Source organism: Oreochromis niloticus, linkage group LG4 (genome assembly GCF_001858045.2).
Source record: "Oreochromis niloticus isolate F11D_XX linkage group LG4, O_niloticus_UMD_NMBU, whole genome shotgun sequence".
NCBI classification, from domain to species: Eukaryota; Metazoa; Chordata; class Actinopteri; order Cichliformes; family Cichlidae; genus Oreochromis; species Oreochromis niloticus.
The window spans coordinates 18,445,867-18,470,606 of NC_031969.2; the positions used below are offsets into that span (position 1 = coordinate 18,445,867).

At 41.5% G+C, this 24,740-nt stretch overlaps 2 protein-coding genes across 6 annotated transcripts in view; one reads left to right on the forward strand and one right to left on the reverse strand.

Annotated features, from left to right (window-relative positions):
* slc5a11 (solute carrier family 5 member 11) lies at positions 1–7,478 on the forward strand. Its single transcript, XM_005461087.4, has 16 exons — positions 1–137; positions 1,233–1,385; positions 2,128–2,199; positions 2,288–2,392; positions 2,487–2,546; positions 2,659–2,763; positions 2,863–2,968; positions 3,052–3,132; positions 3,220–3,425; positions 4,017–4,152; positions 4,333–4,440; positions 4,529–4,679; positions 5,412–5,580; positions 6,007–6,222; positions 6,525–6,699; positions 6,817–7,478. Exons 2-16 carry the CDS (start codon positions 1,233–1,235, stop codon positions 7,044–7,046), a joined length of 2,073 nt encoding a protein of 690 aa, XP_005461144.1. The 5' UTR covers positions 1–137; the 3' UTR covers positions 7,047–7,478.
* Positions 7,335–24,740, reverse strand: part of arhgap17b (Rho GTPase activating protein 17b) — a 24,828-nt gene continuing 7,422 nt past the window's right edge. The window contains exons 3-21 of one of the 5 annotated variants that reach the window (XM_005461090.4): positions 19,724–19,828; positions 18,997–19,073; positions 18,655–18,766; positions 18,294–18,370; positions 18,069–18,171; positions 17,766–17,834; positions 17,537–17,618; positions 16,678–16,805; positions 15,995–16,106; positions 15,828–15,909; positions 15,629–15,709; positions 14,011–14,124; positions 13,795–13,886; positions 12,575–12,710; positions 11,424–11,708; positions 10,678–10,802; positions 10,187–10,600; positions 9,126–9,171; positions 8,442–8,578 (exon numbers count right to left, since the gene is read on the reverse strand). In XM_005461090.4, the coding sequence (XP_005461147.1) occupies positions 9,164–9,171; positions 10,187–10,600; positions 10,678–10,802; positions 11,424–11,708; positions 12,575–12,710; positions 13,795–13,886; positions 14,011–14,124; positions 15,629–15,709; positions 15,828–15,909; positions 15,995–16,106; positions 16,678–16,805; positions 17,537–17,618; positions 17,766–17,834; positions 18,069–18,171; positions 18,294–18,370; positions 18,655–18,766; positions 18,997–19,073; positions 19,724–19,828 (2,202 nt within the window). In that variant the 3' untranslated portion in view covers positions 8,442–8,578; positions 9,126–9,163. Of the gene's footprint in view, positions 8,579–9,119; positions 9,172–10,186; positions 10,601–10,677; positions 10,803–11,423; positions 11,709–12,574; positions 12,711–13,794; positions 13,887–14,010; positions 14,125–15,628; positions 15,710–15,827; positions 15,910–15,994; positions 16,107–16,677; positions 16,806–17,536; positions 17,619–17,765; positions 17,835–18,068; positions 18,172–18,293; positions 18,371–18,654; positions 18,767–18,996; positions 19,074–19,723; positions 19,829–24,740 lie in introns of all 5 variants that reach the window. The other 4 variants (XM_005461089.4, XM_019358042.2, XM_005461088.4 and 1 more) reach the window with 4 other exon arrangements.

The window sequence follows — 24,740 nt, forward strand, 5'->3', positions numbered from 1 at the left end:
TGATCTTTTGGAATGGAAGTGGAAGAAGCTTTGATTCCCAAGTCATTCGTGACACATTCGTGAATCGGTTGGCTTGCACAAGTCGACTTGCAGAGAGCCCAGCTGGAATGATACAAAGTGTGACGGCGTACTAAAAGGTAAGCTTGTTTTATTCAATTAATATCCAGCAGAAAGCCTAACAGGGTAAAATGGCGAGCTGCAGTTGTTGCCGTTATCTCAGATATAGATGTTTTGTCATTTTTTATTATACTATATTGGAGGAACTTTGACTAAGTGTTAAACAAGCCAGCACATGTGTTCAAGAGTGAAGTATGTTTGGTACTGTATAAGGCAGTCTGTCTGACATGTTGGTCAACTCAACTGCATACACATACAAATACTCACTGGCCACTTTATTAGGTACACATTGGGTTGCACAACTGCTCACGAAGGCAAATCTTTATTCATCTAATCACATGGCAGCAACTCGGTGCCAACTCAGTGATCAAGAGGACATGCTGAAGTTCAAACCAAGCATCAGAATGGAGTTTTTTTTTTTTAAGTGACTGGTTGTTTGGGTCAGATGAGCTGGTCTAAATATTTCAGAATTTTTTTTATCTACTGGGATTTTCCCACACAACCAGGGTTTTAGTGAATAGTCCAAGAAAAGAGAGAATATCTAATGAGCAGCAGTTCTCTGGGAGAAAATGCCTCAGATGAGAATTGCCAAACTGCTTCAAGCTGACAAGAAGGCAAATACCCACTTGTTGCAACTAAGGTATGCAGAAGAGCATCTCTGAACACACAACATGTCAAGTAGACATGCTACAGTAGCAGAAGACCACACCGAATACCACTGCTGTCAGCTAAGAACAGGATACATGGATTCACCAACACTGGACAAAAGGAGATTGGAAAAATGTTGCCTGGTCTGATGAGTCTTGATTTCTGCTGCACATTTGGATGGTAGGGTCAGATTTGGTGTAAACAACATGAAAGCATGGATCCACTCTGTCAACAGTTCAGACTGTGGTGGCACAGGAGATTCCCGTCACATACGGTCAGCTGAGAAATCTGGAGCAACTGTGTGATGCTTTCGTGTTGATCTGGATCAAAATCTCTGAGAAATGTTTCCTAAACTAAATGAATTTATGCCATGAAGAAAAAAGCCAGTCTTGTGTTTAAGCTGAAAAGAATTTTCTACTTCATTCACTGTCGGTGCCTGAGGCTGACTTTAAATTCTTGGATTCCAGATGACCTTTGACCTTCCAGTAGACCGCCAGGGGACCAGCGTGCCCCCATCCCCATCCGCATCGCCATCTCCGGGGCATGGTAGTACGCTTGACACCGTGGATATAGTGGTGCTGGTAATCTATTTTCTACTGGTGCTGGGAGTCGGCCTATGGGTAAGCACAGAGAATGATACCAACATTTGTTTTCTTTGTCATATAAACTAAAACAAATTCAGATCTAATGCCTTTAAATATAAAACACATTGTGAAGACCTCTGTATAGTACATATCAGTGCTTTTTTCTTACTTAATCTTTGCTATCAGCAAATGTCCTTCAATGAGAGCTGAGTGATCTGTATTAAGCTTTATCAGAAGTTACATTCCACTTTTTCATATTGCCCATTTTCTTGCCCTTCTCCCATAATTATCTTCCTTTGATAACCTGGATGCTCACAAATGGAGATTAAAGATCATATTACTGTCCAGCGACAGTGAGAATGCAGTGATACTTTGATAACACAAAGAAAACACCTCTAAATGTAAAAAGGTGGATTTGAGGTACCTGTGTTGACACATGAAGGCACATGAAGCTACAAAGTTCACCTACATGGGTGGACTTTGTAGCTCTACAAGCTAAAAGAAGTGAGCCGGTGGGTCTGAAAGCCAGCCGGGATCTTTAGAAGCAGACGTGTTGTGATAATTTATACACAGAAGATACGAGGGATGTTTAGATTTGGGATTGGGCAGCGAAATTTGGGTTTTGTGGTCACTGACATATGTCGTCTTAGAAGTCTTAGAAGCCTTCTAACTTAATCTTTATCTTACAAATAGATTCCATCTTAGCATTATGAATAAATAGGTCTTCTGTTACTGTTACCTTTAAGAGGTTCTATAACATTTCCCATGTTTTTCCCAGTCCATGTGGAGGACGAAGCGCAGCACGGTGGATGGATACTTCTTAGCCGGGAAGAACATGACCTGGTGGCCGGTGAGTTGTGCAGAAACTCTATCTAGAGCACACTTTAAAAGTCAGATGGAGGCAAAATGTTCTGATTCGGACTCTCATCTATATTTAGGTGGGTGCTTCGCTGTTCGCCAGTAACATTGGCAGTGGACATTTCATCGGTCTGGCAGGGTCAGGAGCCGCAGCGGGAATTGGTGCCATTGCATACGAGTGGAATGTAAGAAAGAGAAAATAATCTGTCAAAAATAACTTTGATGTGAAATATTAATAGGTTTAAATCCTTGCCGGTGCTGATATTTGTTAACTGACAGGGTATGATGATGGTACTGCTGCTGGGATGGCTCTTCCTGCCCATTTATATTGCCTCTGGCGTGAGTTTTCTACACACACTCTGAAAAAAAGAAACAATAAGTTGTTGCATGCATGATTTTGGTCATTTATTCCCCTGTGATCTCATAGAGCTTGACCTTTTTTCTTCTACAGGTGACAACGATGCCAGAGTATCTGCAGAGGCGGTTTGGTGGTAGAAGAACTCAGTTGTTTATAGCCGTCCTTTCCTTATTTATTTACATCTTTACAAAAATATCGGTAGGCTATAATTCACAATAGTGATTTATTTTGTGAAGCTTTGTCTGGCTTAATTTCTCTCTGGTTTATTAGCATAAACCTATGTGTGTTTTCGGCCAGGTGGATATGTATGCAGGTGCCCTGTTCATTCAGCTTGCCTTACAATGGAACATCTACCTGGCTGTGGTGCTGCTGCTGTTAGTCACTGCTATCTATACTGTAGCAGGTGAGCTACAGTCCCACTCATGTTGCCTGTTCTGTATTTTACCAGCTTCTAGAAGTGCATAATGTGCTGTTTGCTGTTCGTAGGTGGTCTGGCTGCTGTTATCTATACAGATGCAGCTCAGACTGCTATCATGCTGGCAGGAGCTTTGACCCTCATGGGCTTCAGTAAGTTGGATATGAGTGAAAATCGCAGCTTCCAGTTTCCAACCCTTTATGATCCAGCTAATCTGAGTATTTTGTCTCTACGTGTAGGTTTTGTGGAGGTTGGAGGCTGGAATGCTTTCATGGAGGGTTACAGCAACGCCATCCCATCAATTCGTGTACCCAACTCGAGCTGTGGCATCCCCCGAGAAGATGCTTTCCACATATTCAGAGATCCAGTGACCTCTGACCTCCCCTGGCCTGGTGTTATTGTCGGCATGTCCATCCCCTCCATGTGGTACTGGTGCTCTGATCAGGTCAGTGATTTTCAAAGCTAAAGTTATGAAAGTTAAAGTTATGAAAGGAAGCTTTCCCCTCTGAGAGTGTTTAATCGGTAGAGTTCAAACCAAAGACTTCATAGGCAAACCTCGTTTCTACAGTGAAGGCAGTTCAGAGCTCGAGCCCTGATTTACCAACATGAGCATAAAAAAATGAATTTAAGATGTAAGATGCCAAGAGATCTTTCATCTATAAAATATAAAAGTACAACTTACAGCTTTTACATCTTATTGATGCCGATTTAAAATTTTCTCTGAAGTACTCAGAGAGTTTTAATCTGAAAATCCTCATCTTGAGAATTACTCCGTAAAGAAGCTGGCATGTTTCAAAGATCCAACTGAAGTGAGATAAGAAAAAGCACGATTGGTTTTAATTAGCATTTACAGTCTTTCCAGTTACACAACAGCATCTGTTTAGCCTCTGATATCTTATAAATTCCTGAGTGATAGCAGTAAGCTTTGTGGTTTTCCATTCTGCCTTACATTACACAGATATCTAGTTACCTGCTTTACATATAGATATTTATATATATATTTATTGGTCAGCTTTTAATTCGGGACTCTCTGCAGGTCATTGTGCAGCGCTCTCTGGCTGCCAAGACCCTGACTCATGCAAAAGGAGGCTCCCTGCTGGCTGCGTACCTCAAAGTTCTGCCTTTCTTTGCCATCATGATCCCCGGCATGATCAGCAGGATACTTTACACAGGTACAGTGAGAACTGTATGCTGCAGCTGGAATATTGTGTTTGACATTAGTTATTACTGCATATTATAACATTAGCCTCCATAATGGTGCTGAAAGTGTGTGAGGTATTTAGGTAACACTAAACAAAAATATTGTGGATACTTGAGTTTGACTGATGCGTGTGTGTTTCTACTGTGCATAGACGAAGTGGCTTGTGCAGAACCTGAGGTGTGCAGAGAGATTTGTGGCAACCCAGTGGGGTGTTCAGACATCGCTTATGCCAAACTGGTCATGAAGCTTCTTCCTGCAGGTGAGAGACTCTTTCTGCTGCACCTCGTTTCCTGCCTCGTGCTTTACGTGACGAGTCTTTTATGGTGACTGTGCGTCTTTCCTCCCAGGACTGCGGGGCTTGATGATGGCTGTGATGATTGCTGCTCTCATGTCCTCGCTGACCTCCATCTTTAACAGTGCCAGCACCATTTTCACCATGGACCTGTGGAAGAGTTTCAGATCCCGTGCTTCTGAATGGGAGCTCATGATTGTGGGCAGGTATGTGACCACGTCAGGGCGTTCTGATATAAAACCTGCAGCATGTATATCGTATGCTGACACTGAAGTTTGAGCAGAAAAGCACTTTATTCTCACTTAGAGCATCTACATTTGGAAAACTGAGCATAGTATTAGCTCAGTAAGTCGATCTTGGCCAGAAGTCTGGCAGATCAGCTGGTGTTAATGCCAACCTGCGTAGCCTTTTATGATTCAATCAACAAATCTCACACAGGGGACACTGTTTAAGTTGCTGCTGCTGCCTCTGCAAGCTATTTTGAAGCCCACCCCCACCTCAGCTCCTTCTTTTTATGTTGTCTGACTTAATGAATGTAATGTTTGTGGTCTTTGATGCCTGCTCTGTTCTGTAAAAGGCGTTTTGATGCTGCTCTCCCCGCCTCCAGCTTTGCATGCATGCAAAATGAAAGAGTGGGGTGATCCCATAAGAGAGCTCATATATGAATTACTGCAGATGGAAATAACAACCTACTTTAATTAAAGTGGTCCTGCCTGGAAAAGCTTTGTATAAGGCGCTTTAGATGAACTCATCCACCAAACTTTTCTGTTGTGTTCACCCAAACCATTGTTTCCAGATATTACTCAATAATGGCTAAATGCATTGTGTCGTTTAGATTTCAGCGCCTTTAGTTTTCTGCTCTTTGTCAAATCTGTGCATTACAGAACCTCATTATTATTGCATAACGCCTGTTTTATGGTTTGATGTGTGTGCTGCAGAGTGTTTGTGCTTGTGTTGGTTGTGGTGTCTGTTTTGTGGATTCCAGTCGTGCAGGCCAGTCAGGGTGGCCAGCTCTTCATCTACATCCAGTCCATCAGCACTTACCTCCAGCCCCCCGTCTCCATCATCTTCCTCATGGGCTGCTTTTGGAAGAGGACCAATGAGAAGGCAAGCTGGGTTTTTTTCTTCAGAATGTTCTTGCGATTGATCAAGTAATTCATGGAAAATACACTAACTGGTCACTTTATTAGGTACACCTGTTCAACTTCTCGCTACTGCAAATATCTAAACAGCCATTCACATGGCAACAACTAAATGCTGCCATCTGATTGACAGACGTGTTCAAGACGACTTGCTGAACTTGAATGTGACAATAAGGGGATTTAAGTGACTTGGCACAGTTGCTGTTTGGTGTGGCACGCTTCCAGCAACTTGTTGAATCTATGCCCTAAAGAAGTTAAGGCAGTTCTGAAGGCAAAAAGCAGGTCCAACCCAGCATTAGTGAGGTGTAGCTAATGAAGTGGCCGTTGAGTGTATATTCATGTTCTATTATACTGTGTATAATGCTGATGTTTGACTCCCTCCCTGGTGCAGGGTGCTTTCTGGGGCCTGGCTATTGGCCTTGTGGTCGGGTGTATTCGCATGTTACTGGATTTCATCTACCCTGCTCCGCTGTGCTATGAAGAGGACGACAGACCTGCAGTGTTAAAATATGTTCATTACCTCTACTTCTCCATGTTGCTGTCCTTCATTACCCTCGTTGTGGTGGTTGTAGTGAGCTTGGTTACAGAGGAGCCAAAACCAGAGCAGGTGAAGCCACTGTTAACTTTCAAGAAAATGCCTACTGTCATAAACACACCTTTGCTAAGACATGAGCAATGGGCGACTGATACTAAGATGGAAACGTTACAGGGATCAGCTCATAACATCACTCTGTACCACCACTAGGTGTCAATAACAGCTCAGGGTACATTCATAATGAGACTGTCTTGTTAATTACCTTTTAAAGTCTGAAGAAAACATTTCAACATATCTAGTGTAATTCACACCTCTCTACAATATATAGATTTCTTTAACTCTGTTTGACTGTCACCTTTATTTCTTTAAAACAGATTAGTCGACTCACCTGGTTCACAAGACTCGACCCAGTGAAGCCTCGAGAGCAGGTGTTTGCATCAGAGCAAAGCAGCACAACATTAGATGTAATTGCTATTCAGACGGATGATGTGGGAGCCACTGGGAGAGAGGTGGGAAGCAGCAATGGAAAAGCGTGTCATCACAGGAAAGGTGGGTCTCTGTCCTGCTCTCTTTTCCATTTGGCAACTCTTCAGCCTTGCAGCTCAACACATCTATGAGACTAGTCCAAGTTATTTTTCCCCTCCCTCTCTCCCTTTAACCCTTTAGATTCAGCATCGTCTGCCAGCAGTGTACACAGTCAGTCCAAGCTGATGTCTGCCCTCTACTGGCTGTGTGGGATGGAGAGACGGAAGAAGGAAGATGATCCCGCACCGCTTCCTGCACCTGAACAAACGATCTGTTCTCTGGAGGAAAAGCCTCGTCTACGACTCATTGTTAATGCAAACCTCATCATTTGCCTCTCTGTAACCGCCTTTATCATTGGTTACTGGGCTTGATGGGCACTAAGTGGACACAGAATGGGCTGCATGAAAGACTGCAGAGATTTGAATGTTTTATTTTTTCACTCTTTGTAAAGTTTTACCTTAAAAATGACAAATGTGGTTGACTTTTTGTAATATGAATCATATGAAAATGTCACGTCAATTGTTGCTAAAAAACAAAAAAAACAAAAAAAACCCTCAAGTAATGGACAGAGTGCAGGCAACTTGTTTTTTCTTTTCCAAAGAAAAGACCATTTATGAGCAATAATATTTTGACATTAAAAAAAAACATTCAAGATGAAAAACTGTTGAACAATCTTTATTTAGATCAAAAACGCATTGCGCAGTGCATTTTGTGCAGAAGAACCACCATAAAAATGCTTTAACAACCAAAAAAGAAAAAAAAAGCTGAAAATAAGGCAAAGCTAATGAGCCATAGTAAAAAAAACCAAAAAATATTCTACAAATTTTAATCACATGCTTGAGTTTGGTCATAGCTTTTGAGTTTGATAGAAAAATGATCAGTTACATTTAGCGGGAGAAAAAAAATCAGTTATATTTTTGTCAGCTTTGTGAATCAGGTCCATGGAAATCAAAGAAAACTCAAACTGACAACTGCCCTGAATAACTAATAAATGGCAGTGTGTGCACGCTGGGATGGGACAGCAGTGGAAGAGAAACTGTTATATTGCACTCACACTAAAATATTTGGTCATTAGCAACCATAACAATGGCTCAACATTTGAACTCAGTTTGCTTTGGCTAACAGTCATTTCCTTTGGTCCTTCATAGTATTGCTGTGGACATGAGGGAATTTATTTACTCACTGAACATTTTTTTTCTTTTGCTTCATCATATATTCATCAGTAGCAGCTGTTTAAAACTTACAGCTGTGCTTTTGGAATGCCCATTGAAGGGTTTATGTGGTAAAACCAGATTCACATTTTTTAAAGAAGTATTTGCATAATTGAAGATTTAATAGTAATAGATTTAAAATATAAAAAAAAAAGATTAACTTTACCAGCATTCTGAAGCCAGCTGCGATATTGCTGAGGTTTTATGTTAAAGCCCTGCTAGCCTTGTTCCTCACAAGGCCCTGCAGTCCAATCAGAGAATACCCAGCAGTATGTGGAGCAAACCATTTAATGTGCAGTCTAATGTGGAAAGTGATAGCTGGACAGGGCCTTTGTGGTCTGAACGACTTGCTTAAGATGAGGTTTCTGGTGTGAGTCAGTATAGCAGAGGAAAAGGCAGCCATTCGTTTCCAGCGACACTCTGATATCATGTGAGCGGTGCTTGAAGAGCCGGAGTGATTTCATTTTGAGTTACCCCGTCTTATGTTTGATCATAAAGAGTCAAGCCCAGACTTTAAAAAGCGGTGCTCTCTGTCTGGATGCTGGGGTCTGGGTTCAGGGCTGGGAGGGTGTTAGTGGTAGTAGTGGTGGTGGTGGCGGCAGGCTCTTGACCAGCAGAGCTTTCCCCTTCTTCGTCCTCAATCACCTCAGGAATGATGGCTCTTCCAATCCCCTTTAGAACCAGGCCTCCTTCTGGAGAGGACGTTGAAGGGAACCAATCAGCAAACAAATCAATAAACCAAACCATATATAGACACACAGTTTTAGACCGGGGAGCTCACTCACACTCACATTCACACATACACACACGCACACACAGCAAGACACCAAGGATTGCTCTCAGAAATAAATCCTGTCAGATAAATAACCAGCACTACCAGTAACTCTTTTTAGTTGGGGTGGCAGTCATGAGAGTTTCCTTGGTGTGTTAATCTTTAAATGCAATGCAAATTATTTAAGAAAAAAAAAAAAAATCTGTTCAAGAGAATGCACGCACGCACGCACGCACGCACGCACACACACACACACACACTGTCTGTTAGTAACCACAAAAACAACTGCAAGCATGTTAGTGTTGTTGCAAAGCATAGCTAAAGCCTAGGACAAAAGCACCAAGCCTACATATACATGTATATATGCGCGTACACACACACGCCACTTTTCTCTCCCCCAGACAGATGCACATGCAGTAGACACAGACCGAGGTTAATGCATCAGCCAATCAGATCCTTACCATTACCTGCCTTACAAAGCTCATCTTACAGGCAGGCCCGCAGCTCAGACATCTGCAATATTTACACATATGCCGTCATGCATCAGATCACCACAGCTCTTTTGTAAGTGTGTGAGCCAAAAATGAGACAGTGAAACCAAAAGCCACTGAGCTAAAAATAGCACTGCTCTGAGAAGAAGCTGAAATCACTCAATAACAGAAGTGAATACAGTATCAGCAGACGGCCAGCAAGTGAGTGAGTTCAATAATGGGAATGTCTGCACAAAGAAAATCATTTAAACAAAACAACAACAACAAAAAAAACACCAAAGAAAAAAATCTATTCTTCAGTAGATCTGGTAACTTCCTTCAAAAACTTGTCTGAATAAACAACAATTACCTTTTATCTATATTGTTTTCAAAGGTGGAGTGTAACCATGGTGGAAGTGGTCAGATGTTAAGTTAAAAATGATACTTCACCATTACTCGGAGGTCAGTTTAGCAGATATACATTTAAATATTTGTACTGCACTGTAGTTTTACTTCCCACTTTCACACCATTATAATTCATGATCCCATTGAACTCCATTTTACAACTGTATTACAGTTGTTATTTACATGATCATTTCAGATTAATGATTTATGATGTGGTTTATTATCTGGGGGGATGCACTGAGTTTATCATCGCACTGCACAAGATTGCTGTTGATATTTAATTTGCATATTCTTCTGTACTCTTTTATTTTTTTGTGGTAGCTCTTCGAATGCATGACCCTTATGTGGAGTTTTTAAAGCTTTTAAAAAAAAAATTAAAAAAAAAAAAAATCACACATCTTTGCAACCACTGCACTGCAAAAGTGGCCAAATCAACGATTACTCTGTTTAAAGGTTAAAGCTTTGTACGTACACATACAACTTATTTTAGCAATGTTTTTGTTGCAGTAGGTGATTTCTGCCACACTGTATTGCTGGCACCATTTAAATCGATGATGCAAACCTTCTGTATTTGTATTTTAGTATAAAATATTTTTAGTATAGTATTTTTTTTTTTTTTATACAAAGAAAGAAACAGACACAGACTGGTTTACCTGTTATGATTTTGGAGGCCGAGTTGCACATGCCATTGCCGCTGTCATTTGCTGTCGGTTGTGGTTGCGGAGGCGGTGGCATGCTGGGACGGGGTTTGGGTTTTGGAGGTGGCCTCGAGGGTCGAGGGAGAGAGCCAGAGTGGAAGAGCGGGTTGGAGTGCAGGCCATCGTGAGGCGGAGTGTCAGGAGGGGTGGGACTGCTAGGGGGAGAGTGCTCTGACTCTCCCTGGGCTTGGTGGGGTGTAGGCGGCTGTGGGGGTGGATGGCTCGGAGCTTGGATTAGGGCATCTTTGCTGTGGACACGACGGGGCGTGATGGGTGGGTGCTGTGGGGAACCAGGTGCTTGGGTGTTACTGAGCTGAGAGGCAAACGGGCTGGCCTGTTTGGGTGGGGCTGGGGCTTGCTTCTTGGTGCCTTCAGGAGGAAAAAATACTTATTAGATCTCATTTGCTATAATAAACCACTAAAATAGCAGATTTAGATTTCCTCACCTCTGCGGACCATGTGTGGACTAGGCCCTTTGGAGCTTCCCTGAGGATGTGGGGTTCCTACAGCGAGATGGACCGCTGAACCATTCCTCTGCGGAGGCGGGGTGGACATGTGCTCACGGGCCGGGCTGTGAAAACACCACAGTTCCAATTATTAATCCATTTCCGTGTCATACGGCCTTAACATTCAAGGATCAAGTGCAGCACCAGTGCTCATGCATAAAACCAACTGCACACCTTTCCATTCAAAGAATAATTATACTTGATTAGGTTATTACAGAAAGAATGACTCAAAAGGATCAATAAACACACGAAGAAAGCACGGGATGCAAAAATCATGAAAGAAGTCCATTCAATGGATGGAACAAGTGTTCAGTAATGAGACGCATGCATAAAAAAGAAAGTCTTCAAAGCTTCAAAGTTGTTAAACCACCAGACAGACGAGCAGACAGGAAGGAAGGAGAGCTTCTCTTTATAAACAGAAACCGAGAGTTCTGTTGCTCATCACAAACAGAGGGCAGGGGGGAAAGTTGTGCAAAGCATAACAGTGTTTTTCATTTATTTACATTATTAATTAATGAAGCAGATTTAATACTTGCAGACATTATAGACATTTTTATTCTCATGATTTTTTTTGTGACGTCCAGTAAATCAAATTAATCAAATACATGGCAAACAAAGGGTGGCGAGCTCCAGATCGGATGATTGGCTGCAGTGGAGTACCGGCGCTACCTCAGCTCACTCCTTACCTGCTCTCCTCTGTGCTGAGCTGGGTTACAACCTGATGTTGCACTGTGGCTACCTGGACCCCACCAACCAGACCACCACCACCACCACCACCACTGCCAGCAACACTCAAGCCAGGCTGCTCAGCCTCTGAAGGAGGAGGAGGAGGATGGGGTTCGAGCTGTGTAGGAGTCCCGGCTTCCAGAGGGGGCAATGGGGGTTGGAAGGTGGGTGAGGTTAGTGGTGACTGCTTTCTATTTAAGACGCTGGTTCTGCGAGGAGCGGGCTCCGGCTGTTTGTTAACAGGGCTAGGGAGGGGGGGAGAGGGGAGAGTGTTCAGGAGGGCAAACCACAGGCCATCAGACAAGAGTGAAGGAGCAAGAGACCCAGAGACAGAGGAAAACAAAAACAACAAACAAAAACAAACAAACAAAAACCCCTCGGAAGAACCCAGCGAGAGCAGTGAGAGATGTTGCGATGTCGAGACAGAAAGAGACGCCACTTCCTGAGTGGAACGAAACCGGTTCAGAAAGAAGAACCCAAAGAGGACATAAAACCACATGAGTGACCTTTAAAATAGAACAACTTTGAACTGCAACATTAATGCGGCGACAGGTGAAATAGAAAAAAAAAAAAAGATGCCACACCATAGAGACAAAAATGCAAGCCCACGCAAAACATAAAACCAGCAACCTACAGTGCAACCTAAGCTTTAATTGGAAATTAAGGAGATAACACAAGAGTACACAACAGTAACACAAGAGAAATAAAACTTGAGACAAAAATGGATTCCCAAACATTATTAAAAAGGCTTTGTGTTTCATAAATGTTATGGTCATGTTACGGACGAACCTCAGCAAAGTATAACTGATTAGCTTATGGTAAGAATCACCTAAAACACAACAAATGTAGTGCACAAATCACACAAAGCATCATTTCCCTTATTTCACTTATTAGTAACTGGATTGGTGGGAGCTACGTTAGACTGCGGCACAGCCTTGAAGTCTGGACTGGGCAGATCTTCAGTGGGCGTTTCAGTGACCGTGATGGACTCGTTGGCCACGACATAAAGGGCCGACACCGCTGGGCCCTCGACTCCTGCCTGCTCAGTGTCTTGGGACGGGACGGCAGGGTGAGGGGCAGGCTGAGGCTGAGGTTGGGACGAGACAGGTACCTGTCTTTACGAGGGGTGTGACTGTCCCCGTCCTGCCCCATGCTGCCGGGGCGTTTCCTGTCCAGGCTAGATTCGAGGTCCGGGGTCGGTGGATGGCTGGGCAAGGAGAACATGCCTGACACGTTGAAGTCCACCTCTGGAGGACAGAAGCATATTAAGCAAATTAAATAGGATCTACAGCTTGCAAGAAGGCTGTATACAAAAGATGCACAAAGCCTCTGTGACATCACTCACTGGCCATTTGCCACTTGGAGCCATGATATTTTCAAGAGATGGTAGAGTGTGCTATAATCAGCTGACTCTAGGAGACTGTACAGGTGTATAACACATACAGATACCAGCTAATAAGTGTCAACTAACACACAAACAGAATACCACAATTTCACTCACTGAAACTAGAGTGCAGATTCCTGTGGCAAACAATAATTATATTATAATAATAATATAATTATTATTATAGCAAGCCTTTTTTCTCCAGATAATTTAACTAAAAATACTCCAAACTAGAGTCAAAAGGTCCAGATTAGTCACTCAAGTTAGCAAAAATGAGGACTAGCAGATACCTACAGACACTCTGCATCCAAGGCTCAGTAAAGTTATTATAAAAATGCACCCTCTGCTCAGCTGTTACAGTGGAGTCAATTCATTATAGAAACCACAACTGAATTTCTTTTTTCCTGCTGTATAGTTGGGGATTTCATCATCATAACAACTTAAAGCTGAGCTTTGATAGTGAACTGGGTAAAATTATCCTTGCAAAATCAGCGCGAGCATGCTAATTTTAGAATTTGGTTAACAATGTGCTCTGAGCTTCAGCCACATCCTACAGAGCCACGAGCATGGCTACGGACTCTTAGCCTCTCTGGCTAACGTGGAGTGAAACCGTTTTAGCTACTATTCATCAATTTAATGAGCTTCAAAATTTCTCAAAGTACCCGCTGTCAACCCACAGAGGATGAGCCTGAGCGTTAACGTTGTTACATAAAAACAAAGTGTGGGGAAGTGCTGGCAAACTCCACAGATCAACAATGGAAATGTATGCAAATATTATCTTTTGCAGCAGCATTCAATGGACACATTACCACACACTGCAAAAGTTCAGGCAGATTATATCATCAAGAATAAGCACGCCAAACAGCATGCACAAGTAAACTGTTCCACGTAACCTTTTAAAGACAGAGAGAAGGAGAATTACTGCAAATACAACAACAGTGTTTCACCTTCAGGGAAGAACCAGTCAGCGTGTTGGATAATAGGCTCAATGATGGCAAGTACATGCACAGATGTAGCTGCTGCCATCTCTGCCAGCGTCCTGAGTACGAGCACAGAGACGGAGATAAGAATGGGAGGAAGGTCAGTCAGCCTAAGAGAACGACGCGCTTTGCATTTTAGAATAATGACATAAAAGTGAGGTGAACAGTCCACGACATTCTCACCCTTCTGTCTTCGACCACAGCAGGTTAGGCCCCAGGACTATTGCGATGTTGCTGGGAGTCATTTTATTAACATCACTGTCCTGAGCCAGTTTAGCCAAGAACTTCACCAGATACCTGCAACGGAGACACAAAGTGCCTTAAAAAACAAAAATATCTCCAAAATATTTTTCCCACCTTTAATCATACACTTTCCCCAACCTGGTGGGCTTCTGACTCCTTGAGAAAATTATTGCCTTGCTGTGAATGTGGCCTGAGAGGTTCAACCAGTAAACTGGTTTACTAGAGCATCAAAGTAACATCTGGTACAGTTGTGAAATATGCACCTATTTTTCAGCTACAATGCTGTGCAAAAGTCTTGAGCCAACCCATCATTTTTTACGTATTTTGCTTTCAAGGAGCCAGACGTTCTTGTCATTTTTTAAATTAATGTTGCCATTTTTTCCACTCATTCTTTTAAGTGTATCAAACCACTTAACTCTGACTCCTGAACCAGTCTGGCATAGAAAAAAGGAAAAAAAAAAAAGAAAAAAAAAAAAAAAAAAAAAAAAAAAAAAAAAGGTACTTAAAATCACAGACACAACCACTTTTGTGTTTGCACCTAACAAAGAAGCCATTTTTAACTATAGCTGTAACTATAGAGCCAATTTGTTACTAGCAGCCTTTTGCAAAGGCAATTTATTCCCATTGTTTAACCAAAAAGGTGATTCTCAAAGAGCTATTTACTTGAAAGAAAAAAAAAAAAATCCAGCAGAGTTTTTAGACGTGATGCAGCATCTGAGCGATGCATCTGGCCCATTCATTTGATTCACATACTGTCCATTAAAGTCTCATCAGAAATGGTCTCAGTGGAAGTGGGGTGGGTGTCAAGAAGCCATTCTTAAAGAAGGCAAACTGGAGGAATATGCGGAGGTATGCCAAATTATACAAGAAATTCACTTAAAAATCCACTGCAAAATCTGTTGTGGTTTGGGGACCCGAATTTTAGCCTGTGGTGTTTGAGATCTTGCCAAAATTGAATTATGAATACAAAAAAAAAGCACTGTCAGATTTGATCCAACATGCAGTACCATCTGAAAAGCGCCCAATTGCCAACGGCTTCATTTTTCAGCATAACAATCATCTCAAACATGCTGCCAATGCAGTAAAACCACACCTGGATAGAAAACACACAGTATAACTATGGATTGGTCTCTCCAGAGCCTGGACCTCAACACAGAGATCATCTTGACAGAGAACAGAACAAAAGGCAGCCAACATCAAAAGAAGAGCTTTGAATGTCCTTCAAGAACTATTCCTGAAGACTACTTAAAGGCAAAAAAAGCTCATCTCAGAGAGTTGAGTCTGTGTTCAAGAATAAAGAGGATATCTTTATTTTGACTTTCAAGCAAACTGTTATCACCTTATATACAGTATTTCCATTTATGTTTGCTAATCTTTTAATAAATTACTGCTCCAATTTTCCATTTTTCTGGCAATATATAAAGAAATGAGGGATGGCTCAAAATCTGGTCAATTCCTCACATGAATAAACATGTACAAAAAAGGTTAAATTAAAAAAAAAAAAAACTGCATTATTAAAAAAAAATTATAGTAATAAAATCAAATAAAATAGGAGTACCTGAAGTTGGCTTTGTGGGCCTTTGGCAAATGGTCACACGTCACCCACAAGGCCTGAAGTCTTTTGTCAGAGTCTAAGATGCTGAAACATTAACAACATTTACTGCAAACATACTTCACATGAATCTAAAGTTTATTAGTGCTGCACAAGTGTTTTACAGGAGATTACAAGAGGCATGTCTTTATGTGCAGTGTCTTACTTGGAGGCCTGTATCCACTCATCGTAAAGACTAAATGTCATTAGAGGTTCAGGAAGTTCCCTGAGGTAGGACTTGAGAGCTCCTGTGTATCAAAAACAAAATATATGCCATGAGACAAAGACTTGGAGCTGATGTTTTTATTTTCTGTGGATTTGTAGAAATAGTACCAGCCACGGCATGGGGATCAGAGTAGAAGCCCTCGAGCTGCGAGGTGGAGCAGTCCAGCGCTGCTTTCAACTTTTTCAATTTTGAAGCTCCAGCAGCAATTCTAAATAGACCCTGGAAAGAAAATAAGGGGGAGCAAGGTCACAGGAGTGCCTGGTTACAGGAGGCTGTTTCTGTCCTAAAATTAAAGAAGTGAGTCTGGGTTGGTAACACAAAAGAAGAAGTAATACAATCTAGTACTGAATGTCTGCAAAAGTAAATGTCTGCTACCAACAGAGATGTGACTCTTTCAGGATGAGCACCAGACGGATGCACAGCAAGAAGAGGTTTGTTTCCATTTAGAAATGTCTTGAATCGTACTTCATGGGGAGTCTAGTGATACTGTTACATTTAAAGAGTGCAACAGCGATCATACTAATGGGTAACAGATGCCTGTGTGTGCACACACAGAGGTTTTATTCCCACAGGACAAAGACTGGCTAACCTCAAGTTGGCTACAGATGTTTCCAGACTTTACATGCCATCATTTCTAAAACGCAGTCCACATGACCCACATCTCCTTCCAGTTCAAACACACAGGAGGTTTATGGGTACAAATTTAACCCAAATTCTGGTCAATTAACCCTCAACTTTGCCCTACTTTAGCAAAGTCTCCAATTTTCTTCTTCCATCTCTCCATCCGTACCTCCTCCTTCATGCCGGTCTCAAGCAGCATCATGACGCAGGCCTCAATCGGCAGAGCGATCTCACGGTTGGTCCTTTTCAGATGCTCCTCCAGCGCCGTGCCAAACGCCGGCTTCTCTATCCAGGAATCTAGGTGAGACGAGCATCGTCAATGTTCTACGTTGGCACTCGTTTCACTAACTGTCTACAGTTTATTTCATGGCTTTCAACAATTTTTATATAGTTCTACAGCAGCAATACCACATCCTTTATTTAGACTTTTAAATGAAGTCTTTGCAGGTATGTTTGTGTAATACAATTGCTCTCTTGTCATGCAGATAAAAACATGTAAAAAGCCAACTGGAAATCTGGTTATTCTGGCTTTCGTCCAGATAAATCTGGGCCAAACAAACAATAAATCAATAATCAGATTACATCAGAAAGGTGATTCTAACCTGATTGCTTAGGTTCATATAAACACACGTACAAAAAAAACAAACAAACCCTAATGCGACGATGTAATTTTAGTGAGTCGTTTCACTATGTTGCAATAAGCAGTGCATTTCGCAAATGAGATAAAAGCTTCTTGTCATAAACAAATTCAACAGTTTGGGGCCAATGTACACACACATCATCTGTGATATATATCAGCCAATAAGACAGAAAACCTGCAAAATTTATAACAGCACACTGTGCTAGGGGACCAAAAAATAAACAATTATAATGTGAAGTACTTTGTGAGAACTGTTAAGCAGGATGACAAGCCACTCTTTATTTCTCTAACCCTAAACCAGCAGATCAGCAACAAAAAGAAGAAGTAAAGTTAAAGTTTTTATGTTATTTATATGTTTAATAATACGTTTTTGTGTCTTATTGTTCACCTTGCTGTGTCTGGATGGTGGGTATAACTGCTTCCAGAGCTGCCAGAGACCTCCTGTGGTACTCTGCCTGGGTCTCTAATAACTGTTATACAGAAACACACACACACAAAATCACATACACCAAATCTAATGTGAACATAGTTGGTTATCACACATCGCCTAGTAACTGTGTTACAGTGGAACGTTCCATATTTGCATTTCCATTAACGGTAAACTGAGGTGCACTCACCATGACATAATAGCGTGCATAGTCTCCCTCTTTAGAAGCAAAGTTGTACAAGTCTGCAGAGAGCTGGTCCTGTATGAAATGAAGGACAAAAGAACGACGTGTGTGGCAAACAATGAGAAACTGTTCACGAAGACATGGATATGACAAAGCTATGACCTTTAATTACTCGGTCCAAAAATGTACATAGCATCAGTGTCCTGATTTATTCCCCCTCATAAAGCCTTCTTTGTTCAGCCAGTTCATCAAATATGATCCTAACCTTATGCAGCAAGCCTCATGGGAAAGAGTCGACATGAAATCTACCTTGCATATTTCTACTTTATTGAGTGCCTCATCCATCTCGTCTTTGAGCGAGTCAACTTTAGCTGCCATGGCTTGATTGGTGGACTTGGTCGCCTGTAACCACCTGCAGAACAAGGGATTATTTAAGTAACACAGCCATGTTAGTGGAAACATTTGAAAGATTGGAGCCATACAAAGACTATAAAAAAAAAAAAAAAAATGTTATCAGGCTGTGTGGAAATGTACCGTGTTTTTGCAGAGTCATAATCGAGAACCAGCTTAGCAAGCTGCTTTCTCTGTTTCAGTATGTTAGGAATCTCTACCTGTGAGAGAAGAGGAACCATGAGAACGACATGACTACACATGCACTGCAAAAGGCATAATGAGCACTTTTGAGCAATTTTCCTGTGAGAACCTTGAGTCAATTTTAAAGATACAGAATGGCAATGAACCCAAAACAATGCTAAAGGCATTGTTGAATTTGGCACAAACACAAAGTTCAGCTTGATGTCTCAGCTGCTGGGACTTTGTTTTTAAAATATAGCGCATGATTTTAGAGGGATTAAAAAGAAAATGCCAATCAATGGTTGTATGCATGAGCTTTTACCTCTGCCAGCTGGTTGAGAGGATCCAGAATGTCTTTCTCCATCTGCATTTCATGCTGCAGCAGTTCAGAAGCCAACTTGCTCTCGGCTTCGCCACACACATCCATCATCTTGCTGTTCACGTGCACAGAGAAACATATGCAAATATCCCAGTTATCACTACTTTTCCTCACAGCGAGTAAAACATATGTAAAGAGTTTCAGTTAGATCCCACATCCGATTTTTATTTAAATACTTTTACACTGATCTTGATAAACACTTACCTGTTCACCAATTTTGCCTATTTAAAAGGTGATATTTTAAACTTAAACGATGCTGAACCTGGTCTTTCGATGGAAACTCACCCAATCAAACTCTCTTCTCCAAGCTGACTGCCGCCCTCCTGCATGGTCTGGGACAGCCCGGTCAAGGGCAGCTTTTTCTACAAGAGAAAAAAGAAAGAAAAAAAGCAGCTCAGTCTATTTAAGAATGTTCACTTCATTGACATGTTTTCTTTTCTGATTTGGATCAGACTCAAATTAGTTGCACAAACACCAAAATACCAAATACGTAATGTATCTAACTTAAATTTAACTTAACTAGCCAACAGTTTAAGGACAACTGATCCAGGAATAGAGGGCCAAAATCATTTTTTTGCTTCTCTTAACCACATTGGCTTATCTTTTAATTTCACTTTGCCTGCTGGAGTGCAAAACAATGCACCATCAAGATGACTTAATTTAGAAAAGTAATCAAAGTACGACAGCGTAACAGGGATTCCTTCAGAGTTGCGTCAGTTTTATTGGCCTTTTGGGCTGGGTCTGCTGAACGGTGATAGTGAAGCTGGAAGGAGAGTCTCTGTCATATCTATGTGTTACATAAGAAAAACACATGATAGCAGGGCCCTAGTTCAGAATGGCTGTCACAGTGATTCATCCTTATTATGCTCTTGTAAATGAAACCATATCCTAAGTGTGGCATGTTGCTAACATGATGAGATGAAAAAATTCAGTTATGGCACGTCGGTTCAAAGTTCGGCAGCTAAGTGATGGAATAAACCTGACAGAGAAAAAAAGAAAAGGTGCCTCTTACATGTCTCTTCTCTGTGTCTGTGCCCAGCTGACCTTGCAGACAGAACACCAGCCTCTTGTGCGTGTTGTGAGACACCAAACGAACCAGCTCCAGCCGCCTCTCGATCTGTGGGCACACACACACAAAAAAAAAAAAAGATAAAATGCAGCGTTATCAAATTAGAACAAGCAAAACAGGTCTACTGTGGAAGAGTTCAGCTAACTGATTTAAACCAGGATGAAGGAAATAAGTGTAATGGACCGTTTAACCTTCCTGTTCAGCAAAAACAACACAGGTGAGGGCTACAAATCAAAATACAGATGCTGCACATGCACACATTCATCTTGCATATTTTTCACCCTGCCAATGTTTTTGAAATATGACGGCAGTTGTAGGTTGTTTGTCCAATTCTGTTACACGGCGTGCAGCTCCGACAGCCAGATGGAAAGAATCAGAGTCAAGAGCAAGTCTTTACCGACAACAGGAAGCGAGAGATGCTATCAAAGAAAGCAGATGCATCAGTCTAACTGCAGGCCTGAGCTACTGGTTATATATAATGGAAGGCATCAAGCACACTTTCCCAGTGGTTTTCAATGTCTTTGTTTCTCTTTCACTCACATTTCCATGACCCCCTATAGCATGCTATACTTTTTGTAGCTTTACAAAACGGTTTAATTTTAAGAGGCTTCTACTTTAATTCTACATTCTGCCCTCATTTGCTGTCTGCTCCCAACTGATTTGACTAATTTTCTCTATGGTGGCCCTGAGTGCACAGGACACAAGTGAGCCAAGAAAAACATAATCAATATGACAGCATGTGCAACATTTGGATGAAAATGCTGAAAATTAAGACAACAGTGATCTGCAACTACAAAGAACACAGCAGGATTACTTTGACACTTTGAGTTGACAGCAATCTTGTATTTTATTGCTTCATTTTTCCAGCACCAGGGTGGGATTGTGGCCTTCGGTAACTGAGTCACCAAGAAAAAACTATCATGTAGCAGAAAACAGGTTGAGAGTTCCTGCAGCCAGACACTTTATATCTGATGGACTGATTTAGACTGTGGTTTGTGGGTATCGAGGCTGTCAGGTCACTTGGTGAAGACCTTACAAAAATACATTTTTGAAGTTGTATTTAGACCGGGTTAGGTCTTGCCACCCTAACCCGTGGCAAGACCCAGATATGATAAGCTAGATTTTCTTATGTTGTATATTTTCTTGTGCCTTTTTTCTAGTATTTGGTTTTGGTCTTGTCAGCGTCATTGAGCGATGACCTCAAGTCTAAAAATGGGGCGGCCTGTGATCGAGTGTGAACCAGATGGGATGCAAATTAGCGCCTCCAAGTCTGTTGGTTCTCAGCTGGCAAAGGATAGAGTGATCGCTCCAAGTGGAGGAGTTTATTTATCTTGGGGTCTTGTTAAGACTTGTTCAGTAGAGAGGACTGGAGCGTCAGTGGCAGTGATACAGACGCCATACCTGTCTGTTGTGGTGAAGAGAGAGTCCAAGCTGATTTATTGGTCAATCAATGTTCACACCTTCACCTATTATCACATACTCTGGGAAATAACCAAGAATCTTACTTGATTGTGGATACAAGTGGCGGAAATGAGCTTCCACTGAAGGGTGGCCGGGCTCACCCCAACTTGTGAATTATATTTCTGCGCCAGATCTATGTCGAAACTTACACCACAGCCAGAACCCCATTTTAGCCCTACGCCACAACCTTCTAAGTAACCTGATGTGCCCATCCCGAGAACTGTAACTACGCATCGGCTCGACACGTACCACAAAAACTTGGGTTGCGTGGAATGTTGATGTGTGGGGATAAAAGGAGTTTTTGGTTACTACCCAAGTTAGGACGTAAATTTCCCACAGAAGTCTAAATAAAGTTTTATAGATGAGGTGAGAAGCTCAGAGTAGAAAAGGAGCCAGCTGAGGTGGTTCAGGCATCTGACAAGGATGAGGTCATCTGGGTGAGGTGTTCCAGGCATGTCCCACTGGGAAGAACCAGGACACAGTGGAGAGATTACATCTCTCGGTTGGCTTGGGAACGCCTTGGTATCCACCGTGTAAAGGTCTGAGTGTCTTCAGAATGTTCTTCGTAGGACGTAAATTTCCCACAGACGAATACACATTTGCATTCAATACATTTTCTGGAAAATCTGCTTAGAAACTTGTAGTGGATACAATTTTATTATTACTGTTACTATTACAATTACTATTATTAGTGATAATTGAAATTAACAAATATAAAAGGAGAATTTTAAATGACTTTGTATAGATAACTGGCCCAATAACTCTGATCTCTACTGTCAGACTGGCCTCAAATGCACCACCAGTGCAGAGTTTCAGGTACCTTTAATGGCATTGTGAGAATTACTGTGCTCTGCTGAGTTTTTAGTTCCTGACTCTTCCAGATGTGGGTTTGAAAAGTCTGCTAAAGATGGCAATTATAGAGAGAATTTACTCTGTAAATGATCAGCAGTTATGTGAAGTAAACAAAAAATTATAATCTGTTGAAGCTTGCATAATCAGCAACATGGTCAAACTGTAAAAACATAACTTCAGTGTCTTTCAGCAGATAATCCGTCCGCCATAATTTAAAAACAAACAAACTGAGCAGTTTTGAATGAAAGTTAAAAGATTTATGAAATCATAAACTTAGATGGCTTGAAATCTTTCCTCTCCAGAGTTTGATACATTCTGATATTTCACCCAACTAGCTGCCTGCCATAAGTATCCACTTCCTCTTCCTGTTTCAGTATAAACATTTAGCTGCACCGCTAGATCTGAGAGCTGCTCATTTGCTGTCTGATCCCATCTTCTTCCTTCGTTTTCATCCTCCCAAATTCACTGATCTCCTTGCCCTGTTTGAGTCTCTCCCATACACTCGTACAGCTTTACTCCACCCTCCCTTTACTCTGCTCCTCCTTTCCTGCAGCTGTTGCAGCATGCCAAACCACAGCTGGACTTGGCTTCCTTGCATGGATCCAATTGATTCACTCACTATTCAGCTGATTCCAGTTCAATTGCATCCAGACTTCCAACACTTTTGGCCAGAAAGGAAGAAAAAGACCTGAGTGACTGCAAAGTGGGCGGTATTGTGGACTGAATAGACTGGATAATCACAGTACTAATGTTTTTAGAGCATTTGGTTCTATTTATTTACTTATTTTTTGTGAGAGCACACCAAAATAAACTTGGGACAGACTTCAAGATATTCTACAAGCTTGTCTATAAGATACTTTGTCATAAACTGCAAAGTGTTTTTTCACAAAAAACCCACAAACTTTTCTTTTGCTTGATCAGAACTGAGAGAGAATATGAGAGGAAGTTGCTAAGATTCCCTACAGCACGGAATAGGCATCAAGGACAGCAGATATGGGATTTATTAATTCAGACATAGCATGAAATTTATGGTGGTGGGTTGCAAATTGACTTGCACAGTATATTGGAATTAAATGGAGGTTTCAGTAGCATACCTAAGTCATGAAGTGGTAAAGTTGGAATTGTTGGAATTGCAAAGGGGGACAAAGTGTTTTCATACAACCCTCTGAAGTATTTTTATAAATAAATGAGATGTGCATATCTTTTACTCTTTATAGTGGTAATACAGTAGAGACAAGCTATGTGCGGGCTGGAACCGTATTAAAATAATAAATGGTGTGATAACGCAATCTAATAAGTTTGTCTCAGAGCTGAAACTTGCAGGATCATCAGGAAGAGCCACCATTAAGGAAACAGAGAGATTCCAAGTATAAGAGTTGGGGGAAAAAAAATACAGGAACACTCCCTGATCATAGGCAGTAACAAGCCCACACACAGACAATTAACAGAACAGAAATGAGCCCTTCCACTCTACAGTTACTGAGCTGTCCAAAGGTTTACAGTCCTACAGTCTACTTGCCAACTTTTCCCCCCTAAACAGCAATGAAAACAGAATACAGAGAGCCGACAACCTCTGACCTTCCATAACAAAAAAACATGGAACGTTTAGTGAGTCACACAGGATGCAGTCATTTTTTCTGGATTGGACTGAATGGCTGGTTAACTGCCGGCTGGCAGGTGACGCTGTGGCTGACCTTGTTGGCAGGCCGGTTTACTATTCGACTAGCTGATGACTGAGCGCAATTGAGACTTTAATGCAAAAACAATCCAAAGTGTCATGTTCGACTGAAAGGAGTAGTCTCACAAGTTATGTGAGAACAATGTGTCTGTCCTTTAAATGTGTCTGTAAGTAACTGGTTTAGTTTACGTTAGACTGGAAATATGACAAAGTGGTAAGACAGCTTTCCTCCACATTTAGCTTGTCATGAAATAGTAAAGGAGTTGTTTAAAATTTAGGTTTTATCCCAAGATAAGATAATCGGCGTGAGAACTCTCTACAGAGACTCCTCACCAGCCGTTTCACTGGTAGACACTTGCTTGTCACACGCTATCAGTTATCCGTCCATCATGCCCTCAAATCCATCTGAGTACTTAGGCATGGGCCCAGCTCTGGCCTTGCTCACCACTGTGAGATCAGGCAGCAGAGATACAATCCAGTCTGACAGCCTCCTCAACTCCCCCACTGAAGCAGGACGTGTCCAAACAAGATGAATGCCTTAGCCGATGCAAACGACTATGGAAAAATGGAAAAGACTAGAAGTCATATAGAGTCAAATTTCAATTTGAACTTCTCAGAGAAGGCAATTGTGGAAGAGTGTGGGGAGGGGGAAAGGAAAAATTATTCTCTCTCTGTTCGTGTTTGGAAAGAGGGGAAAAAAAAAAAAAAAAAAAAAAAAAAAACTTTTCCAGGCAGTGTGATTAAATTACAATGCTGATACTGATTCACTGCTATGTGAATCAGTAGTGCAGCAGCTACACATTGTATGGAGATGAGGCAGCAAATCTGAAAACAGACTCTCTGCGTATATATGAGGTCTTCGTTATTTGCAAAAAAATAACAGATTCTGACATGCGTTTTCCACTATGCTTGTCGCTTGCCAATTACATTCCTTACTGAGAGCCGGAGCTTAAGGAATGCCTAACGCAG